General features: G+C 63.5%; 3 protein-coding genes across 6 annotated transcripts; 1 reads left to right on the top strand and 2 right to left on the bottom strand.

The window, feature by feature from the left end:
- Positions 1-77: 77 nt before the first annotated feature.
- On the bottom strand, positions 78-1,396 carry SPEM1 (spermatid maturation 1). Of its 3 annotated transcripts, none has more exons than XM_086685828.1 (3): positions 1,203-1,396; positions 1,048-1,105; positions 78-824 (listed from the first exon to the last, which is right to left on the bottom strand). In XM_086685828.1, the coding sequence occupies exons 1-3, from the start codon at positions 1,344-1,346 to the stop codon at positions 106-108; spliced, it is 921 nt and encodes a 306-aa protein (XP_086541954.1). In that variant the 5' UTR covers positions 1,347-1,396; the 3' UTR covers positions 78-105. The 3 variants fall into 3 exon arrangements, with proteins under 3 accessions (XP_086541954.1, XP_086541955.1, XP_086541956.1); XM_086685829.1 differs by having other exon boundaries at positions 1,212-1,396; XM_086685830.1 differs by having other exon boundaries at positions 78-849; positions 1,203-1,246.
- A 2,540-nt stretch (positions 1,397-3,936) lies between these two features.
- NLGN2 (neuroligin 2) lies at positions 3,937-13,059 on the bottom strand. 2 transcript variants are annotated; one of them, XM_086685822.1, is made up of 7 exons: positions 12,591-13,059; positions 9,691-9,741; positions 7,407-7,556; positions 7,048-7,233; positions 6,719-6,911; positions 5,771-6,367; positions 3,938-4,879 (listed from the first exon to the last, which is right to left on the bottom strand). In XM_086685822.1, exons 1-7 carry the CDS (start codon positions 13,042-13,044, stop codon positions 4,006-4,008), a joined length of 2,505 nt encoding a protein of 834 aa, XP_086541948.1. In that variant the 5' UTR covers positions 13,045-13,059; the 3' UTR covers positions 3,938-4,005. The 2 variants fall into 2 exon arrangements, with proteins under 2 accessions (XP_086541950.1, XP_086541948.1); XM_086685824.1 differs by lacking the exon at positions 9,691-9,741 and having other exon boundaries at positions 3,937-4,879.
- A 4,147-nt stretch (positions 13,060-17,206) lies between these two features.
- On the top strand, positions 17,207-18,275 carry TMEM256 (transmembrane protein 256). Its single transcript, XM_025920413.2, has 4 exons — positions 17,207-17,343; positions 17,585-17,616; positions 17,867-17,947; positions 18,042-18,275. The coding sequence occupies exons 1-4, from the start codon at positions 17,259-17,261 to the stop codon at positions 18,183-18,185; spliced, it is 342 nt and encodes a 113-aa protein (XP_025776198.1). The 5' UTR covers positions 17,207-17,258; the 3' UTR covers positions 18,186-18,275.
- The last annotated feature ends 616 nt before the right edge of the window (positions 18,276-18,891 follow it).

Below are 18,891 nucleotides of genomic sequence, written 5' to 3'. Positions count from 1 at the left end.
TTGTCTTAGCGACCAGGGCTTTTGGGTGCCGTGGGGGCCCTGGCACCCCCCTCCCCACCACACCATCACAAACCACCTCCTCTCTTCCTTTTATTTGTCTCCCGGTCACCTCTCTGCCAGGGAACGGTATACCCAGTCCTTGCCCGTCCCCTCGGCATTGCTGGACTTGGAGATCAGCGGGTAGCAGTGGGACAGGGCCTCTACCTCGCGGGTCAGCTCCCGGAGGCGCCGCCTCACTTCTCGGGCGTCATACAATACGCGGCGCGAGGAGGGGCGCCCGGGGAGGTCTGGGACGATTGCGGGGCCCCGGGCAGGAGGCGGGGCCGGAGGGGCAGGGGCGCCCTGCTCCTGCTCGGCCTGGGTCCCCGCCCCTGCCCCCGCCCCCGCCCCACAGTTGTCGTGGCTCAGGGCCTTTGGGCTCGGGGGTGGGGGGTTCACCGGGTACACGTAGGCCTCCAGGCCCAGCTCCGACCGCATCTCTCCTTTGAGGGGCTTTCCTTCTACGGTCTGCTGGAAGCGAATGGTGTGGGGAGCCCAGAGCCCCTGGGTGGATTGGAAGCTTTCCCAGTCTGCGCAGTGATCCCAGTTGTGGGAGCAGACTGCTGGGTGCCGATGTGGGGGCTTCTCCTCGTCGTAGGTGTCGGGGGCCCAGGCGACCGGGTGGTGCCCCCGGCGCCTCGAGGAGCCCCTGTGGCGATGGCGGCGAGTGGGTGGGGGAGTCACGGTCATTTTCACGGGGTCCATGGTGCATCGAAGGTGGACCGCAGGGGCGCTCTGTTTCGGAGGCTGGGTCTGCTTCTCAGGTGAGGATGGCTTAGAAGCTTCTGTGGATCGAGGGGAGGTGAGAGGCTGGGGGGGGGGTGAGGAGGCTGGTTCCTCCAGGGATGGGGAGGGCAGGGTGCAGGGTGGGGGGAGAGGGGGCACCGCCGTGGGGTCTGAGAGGGGAAAGCTGGGTCTGAGAGGGGAAAGAGGAAGGGGCCGGCTCAGGGTCAGGCCTGGAGACCCCTGGGTCCTGCCTCTCCTATGCCCCCAGCAGCCTCCGCTTACCTTTCTCATAAACGACATGGAACATCCGATGTAAGAAGGCGCGGAGTCTGCGCCAGAGCTAGGCGATGGAGAACACAATGACCCCAGGCAGGCCCCAGCCACCAGGCCCTCCCCCAGCCCTCCTGCCGTCCCCCTCCCGCCAGAACCGCCCTGACCAGCGTCACCATATTGATGCCAATGTTAATGCAGATGATGAGACCCAGCAGCAACAGGATGGAGTTGCCCAGGTCCTGACAGCTGTTGGTGCTGGAGCTGGGATATGAGGCCCACCCAGGCCGTGGCCGCTCAGCCATGGCCATGGGGGTCCCTAGGGCCACCGGGGCCCCTAGGCCCCCAGCCCACTGTGCCCACAGCGTCTGCCCGCCCGCCCACCCGCCTGTCCCAGAAGCTCCTGGGGGTAAGCGGGTCACAATGATGCCGGGGCTCTCCCTCACAATGTGCCAAGAGGGAGAGTCTTGGGCCCGTGGCTGACCCTCTGGCCTGTCTGCTGCCCGCCCCCATCAGCCCCTGCCCGCTCCTCCTCTACACCAGGCTCAGCCCCTGCCCACACCTGGGCCCCAAACGGAACTCCCCAAACAACCCTGCCACCATAGCAGCCTCACCCCAGCACCCTCTCCCCCTTTCTCTCAGCCTTCGAAGCCATCAGCCGAGATGGGCTGTGGGCTCCGACTGCCTCCCCGGCGCGGGCAGGGGGGCCTCCCGACGGCTCGTTTCCTCGGGCCCCCACCCCCATCAGAGCACGCACGAACAACAGTTAAATTTTTATATTTACAATATTCTCTTCATCTTTTGCCAGGTTTAAAAATGTGTACAGAGCCGCGAAGGGTTGGGGCAGGGACATGGGATTGTCAGGGGGTTGTTCTGGGGAGAGGGGCTGGGCATTTGGAGTCCGTGGCTGAATCATGGGGTCCCCCAGCCCCCCTCCCGTGCCCCAGCTTGGGGGGGCATCTGTCTACAGGGTTCGGGGCCCAGGTCCCTAGCATTTAGAGGACGTGGCTGTTTGGAGAGGAGCTAGACCAGGCAAGGGAAGGGGGCAGAAAAGAACTAAGTCTCCATGGGGGGAGGTGGGAGAAGGGACAGTCAGGAGGCAAGGGCTTTGGGGAGCCAAGGCCAGGGGTTCTGGACCCGGGTGTGGAAGACAGCACCCCACCCCCTACTCAAGTTTGGCACAAACCCGCAAAATGCCAGCAGGCGAGGATGCTCCTCCTGCTGGTGTCCCTTCAAACCCTTCCTGACGACGTTCCTGTCCCCAGAGGCCCAAGCCCTTTGTCCTGGGGCACCTCCTTCCCGGGCAGTCACCTCACACATGTCCTTTCAGATTCTCCCTGCTGCTGTCTGCCCAGGCCCCGCCCCCCACTGCCCCTCCATCTGTTCCTGGGCACGGCTGACCTCATTCTCTCTCCAACCTGTCCCTCGAAGCCTCGCCCCCCTGCTCTCCCCCGCGCCTTTCCTTGAGCCCTGGCCGGCTGAGGGAAGGGGGGGCCAGGTCAGAGAAGGGGAGGACATCCAAGGGGAGAAGGTGGTCTGACATCGAGACGGGATGGCTTCAAAGAGGGAGACAGGGTTGGGGGATTAGGACACCGAGGCACCGAGGGAGGGGATGAGACACAGTGAAGAGCGGAGACACAGGCGGGACCCTTGTAGCTGCCGCTTCCCCCCCCCCCACCCCGTGTCCCCCCCTGTCTCCACAGTTACCTGCCCTGGCCCAGGGCTGGGGAATCCTTGGCACGTTTTGAGGGTCTTCCCCCCACCCCACCCCTCAAACCCACCTACGCAGTTTGGCACGGATGAGCAATGATCTGAGGACTGAGGGAAAGGCTGTCCTCAGACCCCAGTGAGGGCTTTGGTCAAACATGCATGGCCTCTGTGGGTGGCACGCCATGCCCCCCCAACTTAGCATCTCTTGGAGAGGGGCAGAGCTCTGCCCCCAGGAGTTGTACATCCCCCCCCCCCCCCAGCTTCTGTCTGTCGGGAGTCTGTCCCCACCTGCCGGGTGGGGAGGAACGGGGCGCTAGGCCTTCTTGGACCTGGCGGGGAGGCCGAGGAGCGCCGGAGAGCCGGGGGGGCCGTCCGCATGGGAACACACACATCCACATGCAAGAAGGCGTTTCCACCCAGAGAAATGTGTCCCGGACCCGTGGGGAAACAAGTTCCCCGGGGAGCACGGGGGTGCACGGATCTCCTCCCTCCCTCCCCTGGCAGGGAATCTGTGTCTGTCGTCTGCGAAGGCCAGGCCCACCCAGAGAACGTGCTTCATCTGACATATGCCAGGGGTGGGGGGAATAAACATGCTTGGCTGGGGCAGAGGGGGGTGGGGCGGTGGGGCAGGGAGCCGGGGTGGGGGTGGGCGGGGGGACTGTGATTTCCTCGCTGCTTCCCAGGCACCACCCTGCTGTGTCTGTCTGGTGGCCAAGGGTCACGGGTCCGTGAACACGCCATTTCCAGGGTCTCCATGGGGTGGGGGAGGGGAGGAGGTGGGAGAAGGCAGGAGGGAACGGGATTCTGGGGTACAAATCCCCGCAGAAACTCTTCGAGGGGGCCAACATGTGTCCAGGGCGGCAAAAAAAAAAACCTCACCCTGCACATGGCAAAACGCACCCCCTCGTGAGAAAGCACACCTCCACGTGGGAAAATACTTCCACGTTTCCGCACACCTAAGACTGGTGTCCCAATGGAGGGGACGAAACGCCCCCCCCGAGTTGTTCCGAGGCCCAGGTCCAGAGAAGAGAAAGGGCCTCTCGGCATCCTGGCGAGGAAAACCCGTGTCCACCTCATGCTCCTCCGCGCGTGACGCCCCCCTCCCCCCGCCCCCGCCACTCCCCGCGCAGGAAAAGCCTGTCGCCGAGCGGTCCTCCCTGCCTCCCGAGCGGCACTGCCCGCCGGCGGGGGGTGGGGGGTGGGGGGTTGGTGGGGGTGGGGGGACGGCTGGGGAGGAGGAGGGCCTCCCCCCGCCGCCCCCTATACCCGAGTGGTGGAGTGGGGGTGCGGTAGCGTGTTGTTGTGGCTGGTAGCGGTGGGGGGCGGCGGGGGGAAGGGCCCGAAGGGGTGGAGGGAGGGAGGCGGCGGCGGCGGCGGGGGCCCCAGGCCGCTGGGCAGCAGGGTCAGGGCCCCGGGGGCCAGCAGAGGCACGTCGTCCGGCGCCCGGCGCAGGGCCAGGGTGTAGTCGGGCGGGCAGGCGGGGCGCAGGGCCTCGGCGGGGTCCGCCCCGACGCCGCCCGCCCGCTTCAGCTGCAGCGACACGAGCTCCTCCTCGGGCGGCAGCTCGCGGCCGGCGGCGGGCAGCAGGGCGCCCCCTCCCGGCACGCCGGAGCCCGAGCCGCCCGGGGGGCTGAGCCGCCGGCACCGCAGCTCCTGCCGCCGGTCCCGCTTGTAGTAGAGCGCGGCGAAGGCGAGGATGTTGAGGAAGAGGAGCGAGGCGCCCACGGCCACCGTGACGCTGAGCTCCGTGGAGTAGTCTCGGGAGTCCCCGGGGAAGCGGTCGTAGGCCCGGGGCCCCGGCTCGGGCTCGGGCTCGGGCGGCAGCGTGGCGGGCGGCGGGGGCCGGCGGGTGCCCGGGGCGCCGGGCGGGGGGCGCGGCGGCCAGCGCGTGGCGTAGGGCGGCAGGCGCGTGGTGGTGGTGAAGAGCTCCGTGTGCAGGTTGTGCAGGTGCGGCACGAGCTCCAGCCAGAAGGCCACCTTGTTGGCGCGGTAGTTGTCGCGCACGCGCGGCTTCAGGCCGATGTGCAGGTACTGCTTCTCCTTGCTGTTGAACTTGCTCCACACGACCTCCTCGAAGCGGTTGGGCTTGGTGTGGATGAACTTGGTGTCCTGCGGCACGGGCTGGTTGGGGTCGCTGTGGGCACAGGAGGGCAGGGAGAGGGGGAGTGAGGGGGAGGCCCCGAGGGGGAGGGGGTGGGGGACGGTGTGTGTGTGTGTGTGTGTGTGCGCGCGCGCGCCCCACAGAGATGCGGAGAGCCCGGGACATGGAAGGAAAGCCAGAGAACACGAGACAGGAGGAGAGACAGCCAGTGAGAGGGGCAGCAGTTGCGACTGAGATGCACACATTTTAGAGGGGCGCCCGGGTGGCTCAGTAGGTTAAGCGTCGGACTCGGCTCAGGTCGTGATCTCACATCTCCTGGGTTCGAGCCCTGCATCGGGCTCTGGGCTGACAGCTCAGAGCCTGGAGCCTGCTTCGGATTCTGTGTCTCCATCCCCCTCTCTCTCCGTCTGTCTCTCTGCCCCTCCCCTGCTCGCGCTCTGTCTGTAGCTCTCAAAAATAAATAAAAACGTCAGAAACCGAGAGTCGAAGACACAGGAGAGAAACCAGCAGGCAAAAGGTAAACAGAAGAGAGAGAGGGAGAGGCATCCGCGGATTCGAAGAGACGGTGAGAGAGAGCCGGACAGACACAACTCCCCACACGCGCTCACATACACAGCCCAGAGCATCAGACCGAGAGCAGAGTGTCCGGAGAGAGGGAGGAGGGCGGGAGAGACAGACCCGGAGCCAAAGCCGCCAAGCGAGCCGCCCCACCCCGCGAAGGACAGGGCCCTCTCTGTCGGACCCCGCGGACGGTCAGTGCGTGGCACTGAGGAGGCGACCAGCACGTGCCTGGGCGGAGAAGGGTCAGGGTTAGATGCCGGAATGATGACTGTGTGGGGGGAGCGAGGGAGACCGCGCGGAGGATGGAGGGTGTGTGCGCCTTGGCCTGCAGGGGGCGCCCCACCCGGCCCCGCCGGCCCTCACCCGGTCTTGGCGAAGTTGGTCCAGTAGGTCATGACCACGGCGCTGAGCATGACGTCATTCTTGGAGAAGTTGCAGGGGAAGAGGTCGGTGGCGCCCACCATGGGCACGCCGAAGACGTAGGGTAGTTCGTCCCCGTGCGCTGCGTCCGCCCACTCGGGCCGGCCCTCCGCCTGGCAGTGGTGGTAGAAGGTATAAAAGTAGACCGGGGACTGGTAGTCAGCGTGCAGCTTGGCGGTGGCCACGGCCGGCGCCACCCACTGGTGGTCTGTAAAGAGCGCAAGCAGCGTCTTTCGGCGCATCTCGCCATTGTCCCGGTCGGCCCAGTCCGTGTACATGAACTTGATGGTCTCTCGAAGCACATCCTTGCCCTCCGGATAGCCATACAGGTTGTCCACGAAGTTGGAGACGGTGAAGTCGAAGGCGCTGGCGGAGACGCCGTCCTCGCTCTCCGCCGAGTCCTCTACGAACTTGAGGCCTTCTCCTTGGTTGACACCAATGAGCATGTCATAGTTGAGGAATTCTCCCTGCTGCATGAGGATCTCAGGGTCATCGGGGACGACGTCACCGTCCACCACGGGCCCGAAGGCGATGTGGTAGCTGGGGAGAAGGGGTCAGGGTCTCATCACCTGCCCCCTGGCCTCCTCTCAGCTCATAGCCCGCTGAGCCCTGTGCTCACAAGACCCTTCTCCCCTACTTAAAAATCTCCTGAGTCCTTCAGGGCGCTTGGCCTCTCGGGAAGTCGTCCCTGAAGCACCTCATGGCACCGTGCGCCCCCTCACTCTATTTGGGCACCTCCACTTAGGGACGGCTTGCGAGAGAAGAAGGCGGGGCCGGTAGGGGGGGCCCGAAGCCCACCTCTCCTTGCCTGCGGGCACCTCTCACCCTCAACCTCCTTGGAACCAACAAGGCAAGTGAAGGCCTGGCCCGGGCCCTCTCCCACCCCCATACCGGGCGGGCTGCACATCCTGGTCCACCAGCTCCCGGGAAGGCTTCCGGCGCAGACACTCCACGGCCTCGGCGCTGTCCTCGCGGTCGCAGCCCACCTTGGCTGCCAGCAGCCGCGTGTACTTGAGCGGCTGGTAGTTGACCGACCAGCTGGAGATGGCGGTGCCGCTCTGGGCGATGGCCTTCTGGAACAACCCTGGCAGGGACAGGCAGACCTCAGGCTGGGCTGTGTTAGCCCAAGGCGGGAAGGTGGGGGGGGGAGGGGGGGCCGGGAGCATCCGAGTGTGGCAAAGCGGACGGGGAGAGGGGGCAGGCGGCGGGGTCACCGGTACCTTCCGAATGGTGAGAGAGGATCAGAAGGTTGACACAGGAGGCCCCCGCTCCAGATCCAAAGATGGTGATGCGCTCGGGGTCACCCCCAAAGTGGGCAACGTTTTCGCTGAGCCAGCGCAGGGCCTGGATCTGGTCCAGGAGGCCGTAGTTCCCTTTCGCAGCCTGGTCCCCGGTGCTGAGAAAACCTGGGAGGAGAGGAGGAGAGGGCCTTCCTGGGGGTGTCGCAGCACCCCGGCCCCCTCTCTGGGCAGCCCAGTCTAGCCCAGAAGCCCTTCCGCTTCTGCCGCGTAGAGGGGAACACCGCCCGCCAGGGCCCCCTCCCAGACTCCAGCCCCTAGAGTTGGCCGTCCACCCTCACCGAGCACCCCAAGTCGGTAGTTGAGCGTGGCTACAATGACGTTCCCATAGGCGGCCAGGACGGAGCCGTCGAACATGTTGCCGGTGCCCTCCATGTAGGAGCCGCCGTGCAGAAACAGCATCACAGGCTTCTTCCCAGAGTCCCGGATATCTGCGTGGGGAGGGGGCGGGCGGTGGGCCAGGGTCGGGGGACAAGAGCACAGTCAGACCAGAAGCAGCACCGCCCAGCTCCCGGGGCTACGGAGGACCGGGGCCCGGAGCTCAGGGGACGTGTCGCTCCCATCCCTGGGGGGGCAAGACCGGATTCCCCTCCCCCCCCTCCCCGTCTAGCCCTGGCCGAAGGTCCCTCCTCACCTCCTGCCAGTCTGCCCCACGGCACGTCTCCCAATGCCACACAGACCTTCCGAGAAGCCTAAGAGGCCGGGGTGAGCGGGGGACCCTCCCCAGGGCATCTGCTGGACCCGGGGGACCCCCCAACCCACACACACACACGCAGCAAATCGCCTTCCCGCTCCTAGGGAGACCAGACTCCCAAGTCTGGCGCTAGGGATGCTGGGAGGGTCCTGGCCGCTCCTCAGACTCAGGCCTTGGGCCTTACATCCACGTGGTAGCCTGGTCTGTGGGTGAGGGGGTGCCAGCCTAGGGTCCCTGGGGGCTTGGTCTCCTCCCCGCCCTAATTCCTTTCTAGGTCACCTCCCCAGTTACCATGGCAACCCCCAGCCTAATTACTGTGCAGGAGGAGGCAGGGTGGGAGGGAGCCTGCCTGATAAAGCCAGGGCCCGGCTCTGTACTCTCAGACCCCCCCCCCCACCCCCCCCCCCCCCGCAACAAACTGGCCTGACCCTGGGTTCTGCACCGGACATCCCTCTTGCCATGTCCCTAAAGGATCCCGTCAATCACTGCCACGTGCGGTAGGCCCTTGAGGCCCTCAAGACCACACCGAGGAGTGACAGATTCCAAAAGAGGGTGGGAGCCTGGGAGGGCCCGCCACAGTGGTCCCCAGGGCTATGGCAAGTACCCTCCCTTGCAGCCCCTCCCACACGATTCAGCCACAGCGCCAGGCTGGGGTCACCCGTGGCCCCACGGGCCCTCCTCCTTCTTGACACCTGCCATGTCTGACTAGCCTGGGCATTCAACAAACGAGAGAGCCGGGCCTGGGCCTCCACAGCCCATCCCCAGGGCCTCTGCTCACCTCCCTCCTGCTGGAAACTTTGCTCCTGCCACGAGGTCAGCCCGCAGGCCACTGAGACCCTCCCCTCCACCCCTACGGACAGCTTTCCAGCCTCCAGTCTCTCAGGACCTTCTCTGCCACCTCCCCATGCCTGATGGGCTCTGCCCTGTCTGCGCCCTCTCCAAACCTTGTTCTTCCCCTTGCTCCAGACTCGGGCTGGAGTCCGCCCTGCAAGGCTCTCTCTTAAAGTCCTCAGTTCTCCCCCTCCTCCCCACCCGGCACCTCCACTCCCAGTGTGGGAGGAGGGGGGGGTCAGAAAGGGAAGGAGCAGGGAGGGGAGCTGGGGGGCGACAAGAATTCAAAACCAACAACAAAAAACAGGATCAAGAAAGAAGAAAGAAAGAAAAAAACAACAACCAAAAAACAAGAAGCTCTCGGGGGGCAGATTCGACAAGAAAAGAAAAAAAAAAAACCCAAAAACCAAAAAGATCCATTTTTTTTTTTTCCGGAAAAAAAGAAAAAAAGAAAAAAGTTCTTTGCATTTTTTTTTCTTTTCAAAATTTTGCGGTGAAACTCCAAGATATTGGGCCCTGCTTTCAAAAATTTCCAAATTCTTTAATTTGCTTCGAATGTTTGCGTTTCCTGCATCTGCTAGGCTTTTGGAAATCGTAGCAGGCTTTTGGTTCTGCCGTTTCAACTGGGCCACCAATTTGCCAACTTTAGATTTGTGTCTGTTTCAAATGGAGTCTTGCTCCAAATTAAAGTTTGTGTGGCTTTTTTGTTTTCTCCCTCAACTGTTACTCGTCACGAGTGGCAAGCCAGCCCAAATTTCTGTCAAACGCTAAACATCCAATTGTATTTTCACTTTCATTTTTGCTGCGTTTAGCTTTTCTTGCAGGTTCGCTAGTGGGTCCAACATGGTTCAGATTGCGTTTGCAGTTTTCACAATTCTCGTTTCCAATTATTACAAATTTTTCTTTTCTTTTCTTTTTCGTGTTTAGTTGGGGACAACGACTTAGGGGCCTGGAGGGCTGCGGGGGCATTTAGTTAGGGGCAGGGCCGTGACCGTCCTCTTATCAGCAACCACATGCAGCAGCCGGATTTTTAAATCTACCTGTGTCCGGCGGATTGAGCGTCGCCTCGTCACGTTTTTTTGTGAGCGGACCTAAGACCGGGAACACAAAACAGAGAAAAAAGGACAATTTTGTGGGGAAAGATGGGGGTCGGGGGGAGGTGGTGGATGGGGAGGGGAGGGCAGAAAGCAGAAAAGGGGAGGGTGGGGGCAGAAAAAATAAGCCGAAAAAAGCAAAATTTGGTCGCAAGAAAAAGAAACCAAGAAAAGAGAAAAACGTTTCTACAACCCGATTTTGTTCCCCTTCCCGGAAAAAGTCATGCCCCAAAGAAAAGGCTGGTTTTGGAGGTGGGGGGGGGGGGGGGGGCGGGGCCTGAGTGGGCTGAAGCCTGTTTTAAAGACATTGACTTGGCTTGTCGAAGTGTTTGCTAATCGCTGGAAATTAAGCGGTGTTAGAGGTGGGGGTGGGGAGGGGAGGGGAGGCCCACCCGAGCCCGGGTCACCAAGGCCAGCTGTACCACGGGGCCACCACTCGCACAGGCCCTCTTCAGGGCCCGAGCGGCACCTGCCTGCTCCCCCAGACTGAGAGACAGGGGCTGCAGCGGAAAGGACCGATCCGGGGGGCAGAGCAGAGACCCCCCACTCCCGAGCTCGCAGCCCCTGGAGGCCCTCAGCTGCCCACCGGAGGGCTGGGGGTAGGTCAGTCGGGCCTCCCGCCCGCCTGCCCAGCCTCTCACCCGCCAGCACGCCTCTCCCTTCCGCACTCACGGGCCTGGCTTCTCACCCCACCTCCCCAAGTGTGGGGCGAAGCAGGGAAAGGGGTCATCAGGTCTTGCCCTCCATTCCACCTCTTCCCTCTGCACCCCCCAACCTCCCCCCTTACCCAGGCCTACTCTCCCCCACCCGGGTCCAGAACGATAAACTTCCCACCAGGGTCATGAGCACCTCCCCCCACCCCACCCCGCCACTGCTCTAACGCCAGAAAGCGCCCCCTCCCCAGTTCGGGGTTCGGTCCCCACATAGGGAACAGGAAACACAGTGCCCTGACACATAAGGTGCCAGCCAGAACGTGCCGGGAGGCACAAAGTGTGCCCCTTGTCAAGGAAAGGCCCCAGACTGGGCTCGCAGTTTGGTTTCAGGTTTCTTCCAGACTGGGGAATGGTCAGGGGAGAGCTAGAGCCCAGGAATCGGAGGGGTCCCCCCCCCCCCAGCTGATTGATCTCTCTGCATTGACATAAGGACCAGCGCGGGGAGGGATGGGTCCGCAAGGCCTAAGCCAGTCTGTGGAAGGCTTCTCCCAGCTGGCGGTGATGGCCCCATAGGGACCCAGTAGGATCAGGAAGCGACTGGGGATGAAGTCAGCAGGGCACGTGTGGGCGTGAGAATGTAGTGCGTCCGTGCCCGCGCGTGCGCGAGCGCGAGGGCGCGCCTGCCTGAGTCAACCTCTTCCTCCCAGAGCTGATGTGAGGATTCAGTGAGATCACCTGAATGTGTCAGGCCCCAAGCAGGTCTGTGATAAGAGACGGTTAAAAATACCGAAGGTGTGGGTGTGGGTGGCGTGGGGGCAGGGTGGACAGCCCATTGGTGGGAAGTACCGGGTGGACGACTCACAGGCCATCGTTAGGGGTAGGTAGGCTGTCGGGGTGGGAGGCCCGTGAGAGGGCAGGGGGGCAGGGGGTGGACGGCCCTCACGTGGAGGGGGTCGCGGTATTGGGGAGGAGGTGTGGGGTGCATTGAGGTGCTTGGAATCTGGGTAGGATTGCAGTAGATGAGACTTCTGAGCGTCGTGGGCATGGGTTGCTAGGAGGCATGGTTTCTATGGGAAGGGTGGTTACGGTGTTGGGGTGCATGGCTGGTACAAGGAACACAGGGTGGCTGGAACGGAATGTGTTGGGCGTGAGGTGTCCGAGCACTGGATCTGTGGGTAGGGGAAAGGGCCATTGGGCGCACTGTCACAGCCTGAGTCGTGATGCAAGTCCCTTCCTGGGACTAGGAAGGGTTGGGGTAACCGACGCCTGGGAAGTGTTGAGGGTGCTGGGGACTGTGGTGTGAATGGCCACGTACGGGGTTACTCGGGTAAGCGCTCTCGCTAGGTCACGTGATCCATAGGTGGCGGTGTGGGGGTGTTCTGGAGTAATGATATGGGGGTGTTCGTGGACATAGACGGAAGCAGTGATACAAGGATATCATATAAGGACAGCTGGAAGGTACCCTGAGAGATACCCCGTGTGCTGAAGGCTGGCCCGGGGAGAACTTTCCGGGCAGTGTGCTGGGGGCCGTGTGCCCTGCCGGGGCGCACCTCACGAGGGCAGCCCGCTCCAGAGCCCTGAGGGAAAGATGTTCTGATGGGGATGGGTGTGCTGGGCTCTGAATGGAGGGGCCCCTGGCGAGGCGGGGGAGGGGGGGGTCCCTGATCCTTCAGGGGTGCACAGGGGTCAGGGGACAGAGCTGTCTGAAGAGGAGACGCTGAGCTCGGGTGAGGCCCTCTGGATGCGATGTGGGAGGTGGCAGTCTGTCCAAGCACACCTGGAGGAAAGGGAGTCTCTGTCTGTCTTGAGGGGCAGAAGTCACTAAAGTGGGTATTCCTCGGGAGGAGCCCAGGCCTGGGCGTGGGAGGTGGCACAGAGCTGGAGTGGGCGTCTAGGCGGGTAACAGGTGCTTCCGATGCCTGGTCACCCTCAGGGGCCACTCTGTGCGCGCCTTTGCGGGGATGGGGTCGCTAAGCCCCCCAGAGAACGTCCGGGGTGGCTGTCTGAGGGATGCGTTCCTGGGACTGCCCGCCAGGCGCCCGGGGCCACCCTCGGAGGGCACTTGGCGCCTGCAGGCACACAGCGCCTCTCACGGCCCCCCCCAAAGGCCAGCAGGGGCCGGCGCCCGAGGGTCCGCATGCGCGTTGGTGGCCTGCGTCCACGGGGTGCCCCGCCTGGTGCCCGCGCCCTTACCGTCCTCGGTGGGCACGTAGAGGTTCAGATACAGGCAGTCCTCGCTCTGGTTCTGCACGTAGGTGGCGGCCGCCTCCAAGTTGTCGGTGAACCACACAGGCAGCATGATTGCGGGCAGCGCCCCGTGCAGGTTCTGCGGGCAGGCGGGCGGCAGGGTGGTGGCGTTGCGCACGCCGGGCCACGAGGCGGGGGCCTCGGGCGGCTGGAAGCGGCGGGCGCCCAGGGGTGGCGTGGCGTAGGGTACGCCCAAAAACTGCACGACGGGGCCCAGGATCTCGTTGTTGAGCTCACGGCGCACGCCGCGCACTCGCCCATAGGCCGTGTTCACCACTGGGAAGCGCTCCTCCCCGAGGCTGCTGAGGCCCAGACCCGGGCCACCCGGGGAGCCGCCAGGACCCCCTCCCCCCCGTTGAGCCCCTGCCAGCCCCACCAGACACAGCGCCAGGAGCCACATGCTGATCGGGGGACCCCCCCTCCCTCCCCGGGACCCCCCCCCTCGGAGAGAGAGAGAAGGGGGGGGAGAGGGAGGGAGGCCCCCCTTGCCCCAGGAGGGGGGAAGGGGGTGGGGGAAAGGAGGGAGGAGGGGGGTGGGGAGGGACCTGGGTTAGACTGGACAGAGAAGGGGTCTGTTCCTCTCCATGGAGGGGGCGAGGGGTGGGGAAGGGGAAAGAAATGGGAGAAGGTGAAGGCAGGCCCGACCTGCGGGGGGGGGGGGGGGGGAGGAGGGACGGGGTATGCAAGAGACAGACAGACAGACAGACAGACAGACAGAACAATACGGAGAAGTGGAAGAAGGGAAGGGAAATTGGACAGGGCAGACAGAAGGGAATGGGGAAAACAAGAGACAAGTGGTTAGTGACTTGGAATCCACACCAAGTTGCCCCCCTTCTTCCACCGTCCGGCCCCCTAGCGCCTCCCCCTCCCACCCCAGCACCCCACCCCCAAAGCAGGGACCCAGATAGAAAAGTCTAAGGCTAGGGTAGGGTCAAGATGCAGCACAGGTCCAGGACAGAGCCAGAGGAGAAGCAGGCCAGCTCCCCAGAACCAGCCTGCCCCCCACCCTTCCAGCTGCTTTGTCCCTCCTAGGCAGGCGTTGCTGGGGGACTCAGGAGTCCCAGTTCCCACCTCCCTGGGAGGGATGAGAGAGACAAGGAAGAGAAAATAAAAATACCAAGCCATTAATTAGCAGGAAGTGGCGGGTTTGTTTATACGTGTTAATTACTCCTCAGCTGTAATTTCCAGGCACTGAACCCCGACCCCGGCCAGGCTCGGGCCCTTCTTGGGACCACAGGAGCCCAGCACCTTTTCCTTCCTTCCACAGCCCATCCCCTAAGAATCTGTGCAGCAGGGTCGGGGGGGGGGGGGATCCCCTTTGCCCCAGGTGTTCCTCATTCCTTCCATCAGGAGTTAAGGTGCCTTGAGGCAGGGCCTCGAGTAGGCAGGGGATGTTGGAGGGGCAAATCCGGGGACAGATGCGTGATCCTGCGGCCGGTTGCCGGGCGACGGGATGCTGCCCCGCAATGTTACCTCGGCAACCGGCTGCAGCTTTAACCCTAGAGGGGGGTCTGGAGGAAGAGGGGAAGGGGCTGGCTTGGTCGCGGGGTACATTCAGGGCATGAGGGCAGAGGCGTGAGTTTTCCCCAACCTTAGCATAGAGAAAGAAGTGTATATGTTGAGGGGAGCGGGAGATTGGGGCCTGGAGAACCCTAAAAGATCCGCCTCTTGCCCCTTGTGGGCCAATCAGAGCCTAGCCCTAGTGACCAGGCCTCTGGCTGGGGAGAAGGGGTGCTGAGGTGGGTTTGGAGGGCATCACATGCGTCCACCCACTGCCCCCCTCCCACAGTCTCCAACAGCCTTGCACCCCAGACGCCTCTTCCATGCGTGGCATTTTGACCTCCGTCCTGGGGGGGGGGGGTCAAACCTCGGCTTTCTGCTCACCCCATCTCAGCTACTGATGTCCCCTTCCCCTTGCCAGCCCCCCCACAGTTGCTGCTCTGATGCCTGGATGCTCAGGACAGCAGGGACAGGACAAGAGACAAGATCAGACCAAAGGGGCAGACACCCAGGTCATTCCAGCAAGCGCCCCCTGTCCCCCCCCCCCCCCAACAGCCGCCAGAGCTGTTTGCTGACGCGGGGTTTTCGGAGCCAGGCGCCAGCCCGCGGGTGGCTCTCTGCAGGTGTCAATTTATTCCAGAGCTGAGGACACAGGAATCCTTACCACACACACCCAATCGTGCCCTCCCCCTCTTCAGGTCCTCTTAAGCTCCTGTTCCCCCATCACCAGGAGGGGGCTTGGGGCTGGCTCCCTCAGGATCTCCTCTGTCCAAGCCAGGCTGGGTTCTGCTTCCATGGCCCTGCCTCCCCCTCCCCCTCCTACTAACATGGTCTGTTTCTGCCACCCCCCCCCCCTTTAAGGTACTTTGGGCCCCTGGCCTCCTCACTGCCAGCTTCTCTCCCTTCCCTCCCCTCCCCTCTCTCCTCTCCATGATGCTCCCTCGGAGCGTCTTTCCCGGCCTCTTCCAGCTTGCTCTCGGTTCTGCCTCCAGTCCTTTCCCCTTCTCTCTTCTACGAATCTTTCCACATCTCCCTCCTCGCCGTGGCTCATCTTTCTCTCTCCTTCAAACCTCTTCCCCAAATTTCTCCCTTAAGCCCCTTCTACTTCTCTCTCTCTCTCCCCTCTTTCCCTCTGTCTCCCCCATTTTCTCGCCCCATCTCTGTCTGCCACATCTTTCTCCCCCTCCTTCTCCCTATCCCTCTGCCTTGCTCTCTCCATTCCTGCCCAGGCCTGACTCCCCCAGCCGGGGAGAATTGAGGGAGGGGGGCTCAGGCCGCAGGCCCCCCCCCCTCTTCCTGCAGTGGGGAAAATGGCTTGGCCGGGAAGGGGAGAAGGAGGGGGAGGGGGAGATGGGAACACACGGGGTCTGTGGGCCCATTCAAAGGATCATTCATGGGCTGGAGAGAGGCAGAGACAAAGAGACCGAGACGCAGAGACACGGCGAGAGCATCCCTAGGCGGAGACACGCAGACAGAGCAGGCTGGGGGGAAACCAGGCGCAGGGAGAGAGATGGGGAAAAGGAGACCCCAGTGGACCGCCACGCACCCCCCTCCACCCGGCCTGGCTTAGCTCCTACCTGGCTCAGCCCTGGGGCCGTGGTGCCTCCATCCAGGGCTCCGAGTAGGGGGCGGATGGGCTTCGGGAGGGGGGCGGCGGCCTCTGAGCCCCCGCGGCCCCGCAGGCCCAGCCCCCGCCCGCAGCGCCTCACCGGGCGGGGGAGGGGGATCGCCCCAGCCCCGGGGGGCGGGGCCGGGATCCAGTCGATCCCCGGGGAAAGGAGAGGTAGGGGATGGGGTCAGGAGGAACCCGAGAACAGGGAACCCCGCAGTGGGGCCGGCGGAGCGAAGAGGGGGCAACGAGACAGGACTGGATTGGGGATCCACTGGCTCCGTGGGCCGGCTTCGAGGGACCAGAAGGTGGTACAGGCGGAAGATCCTAAGGGATCGGGTGCGGGAAGAGGTGTCCACGGCAATCCCCAGGGGCCCAGAGCCCGGGAGCGCAGGATCCGCGGCGCAGGGGCAGGGATCCAGCCGGAATCCTCGGGGAGGGGGAGGGATCTAGTCGATCCCGAGGGCGGGCGGGAGGGGGAGGTCCAGAGAGTCAGAGGAGGGCGGGAGCCGGGTCTGGAGCCCCGGGGTGGGGGTCGGCAGGGCTCCTAGGAGGGGCAGCGGGGGTAAAGGGGAGGCTTCGGGAGACGCTCAGCAGCCAGGAGGCCCGGACTCCTGGCTCCGCGCGCCAGGGCCCGCCCGCCCCGCGTCCATCCCAGCCCGAGAGTGATGATCCGCCGGCGGAGCAGCCGCAGCAGCCCCGCGCGTCACCGCGCGGCCGCCTCCCCCGCCCCCTGCGGAGAGAGCGGCGCACACCCCTCGCTCGTACCCGCCTGCCCGCCCGCCCTCCAGAGTGTGGGGGGATTGGAGACGGGAGAAGGGGGCGGGAGCGGACAGACCGACGGATGGACGGAGCAGGCCGGGGCAGGGTGGAGACATCGCCCCCACCGGGTCTCCCACCCTCCGGGCTCCCGCGGTTGGTGGGTTGGGGGCGGGGGGGGGGAGGGGGAGGGTGAACTCAAGGGGGCGGGGCATCACACGAAGAAGGCGGGGCCTTGGGCCCGTGGGAGGGGCCATCTCGACAGTGGGCGGGGTTTTGACGGCGGTGGGTGGGGCTTGGTTACCCGAGCGGCCGCCTCCTTGTGAGAGTAGGCCTGGTTTAAAGCTGAAAAGGAGGAGCCAGTGGGGAAAGGGGCGGAACTCCGCGTGGGGACCGGGATCTTTGGAAATTGGCCGGAGGTGGGAGGGGGTAGGTATCGGAAGGAGCGATCAACTTTGAAAGTGGGCCAATCCGTGACGCAAATCCTCTAGTCCCGCCTCCGCGCCCCGCCCCTCACTGCTCCGCTCCTCCGACCCTGATTGGTTCTTGTTTCTCCGCCCGCCACGCGGCTTCGCCACTCAGCAGAGCTTTTACAAAGGCGCAAGTACCCGGGTGAGGACCTGGACGCCGGAATGAACACGTCCCGGATTGGGCACTTTTGGACATTATTTGCATGGGAGATTGGGATTGGCTGGCCTCTTGGGTGGCCTGGGCGGTGTTCCTGCGGCGCGTGACCATCCACTGCCATGGCCGGGCCGGGGGCTGCTTTCCGCCGCTTGGGCGCCTTGTCCGGAGCCGGGGCCTTAGGCTTGGCCTCCTACGGGGCGCACGGTCAGGGGGCTGGGGTCGACCTTCGGGGTCTAGTGCAGGGGCGGGGTCTATGGGAAGTGCCGGCTTTCCCCTCCACCGGACAGCCCTCTGCCTGGTCCAGTTTGGTCCCCAGAAGCGCCCATGTGCGTTTCCACCAATGAGACGCCTTCTGGGGGCATCCAACTGGGCCCTCCCTCCACCCGGGAGTCGGGGCGGTGGAGGCAGGTGCTCGGACTGGTAACCTTTGCCTCTCCTTCCACAGGCGCCCAGTTCCCGGATGCCTACGGGAAGGAGGTGAAGGGACTTGGGGCTGCCCAGCTTCCGGGTCTAGGAGCGCCCCAAGTCTGGGGTCGCTGAGGGAAGTAGGGGAGGGGCGGAGCACCGAGGGCGGCGAGCATGTGCCGTGGGTGCTGGTGGGACAGGCGAGCCGGGACTTTAGCGGGGGGACGAACTTTTTCCGATGTGCCCCCACGGGATGCAGGCACCAGCGTTGCTTAGGAAGTGTCTTCCCCCACCCCGCCTTCCATTTCTCTTTTTCTTACAGCTCTTCGACAAGGCCAACAAACACCACTTCTTCCACAGCCTGGCTCTGTTAGGGGTGCCCCATTGCAGAAAGCCCCTCTGGGTAATCCTGCCCCCATGCCCAACCCTGACCATGCCCCACCAGCTCCCTCCGTCCGCCCTGTTCTTACTGGCCTGTATTCTTGTATCTCCTCCAGGCCGGGTTACTGCTAGCCTCTGGAACCACCTTATTCTGCACCAGCTTTTACTTCCAGGCTCTGAGTGGAGACCCCAGCATCCAGACTTTGGCCCCCGTGGGAGGGAGCCTGTTAATCTTGGGCTGGCTTGCCTTGGCCCTTTGAACTTCTTTGTAATTGATTGCTGGGTACTTCTTTAAGAGTTGGAGCAGGGAGGAGATTAAAAGGGAAAGGCAAATAAAGAACTCGAGTCTTTGTTCGTCTAACCTCTTGGAGAAAGAGGGGTAAGCATTGTCCGCCTCTGGACTCCTTCCCTTTCCTGAGACGGAATCTTGGGTCTGGGGATTCTGTTCATTCGAGGTTAGCTTGTTAGGAGGTCCTGAAACCGGTGGGCGTCAGAGTCCTAAAGAATGTTGGAAATACTGCAGAATCTTTCGGAAGCACTCTTTGGGCCCAAGTCACCGTGCGGTTCTGCTGCCCACTAGAACTGAAGGTTCCTGTAGGGTAAAGTTTTCAGGCCTGCCAGGCCACACATTTATTGAACATTCACTCTGGAAGTCAGAGTTAAGGCAAGGCAGCTCAGGAGTGGTGCCATTAGTTACAAAATTCTTTGGGGTTCAACGCAGGGACAGATCATCATGCATGGGGGGCGCATAAAAGGCTTCAGTGCTTGAGATGATCCTTAAAAGAGCTCTGTTGTGGGGCCGCCTGGGTGGCTCAGTCCATTAAGCGCCCGACTCTTGATCTCAGATCAGGTCATGATCTCACGGTTCATGGGTCCGAGCCCTGCGTCGGTCTCTGCACTGACAGCCCTGAGCAGGGTTGGGATTCTGTCTCCCTCTTGCACTCTCTGCACTCTCTCTTCCTCTCG

The sequence above is a fragment of the Puma concolor genome, chromosome E1 (genome assembly GCF_028749965.1).
Source record: "Puma concolor isolate L17-30 chromosome E1, mPumCon1.1.hap2, whole genome shotgun sequence".
Lineage (NCBI taxonomy): Eukaryota > Metazoa > Chordata > Mammalia > Carnivora > Felidae > Puma > Puma concolor.
The sequence above is the reverse complement of the archived record's forward strand: the minus strand, read 5'-3'. Positions and strand labels throughout refer to the sequence as shown.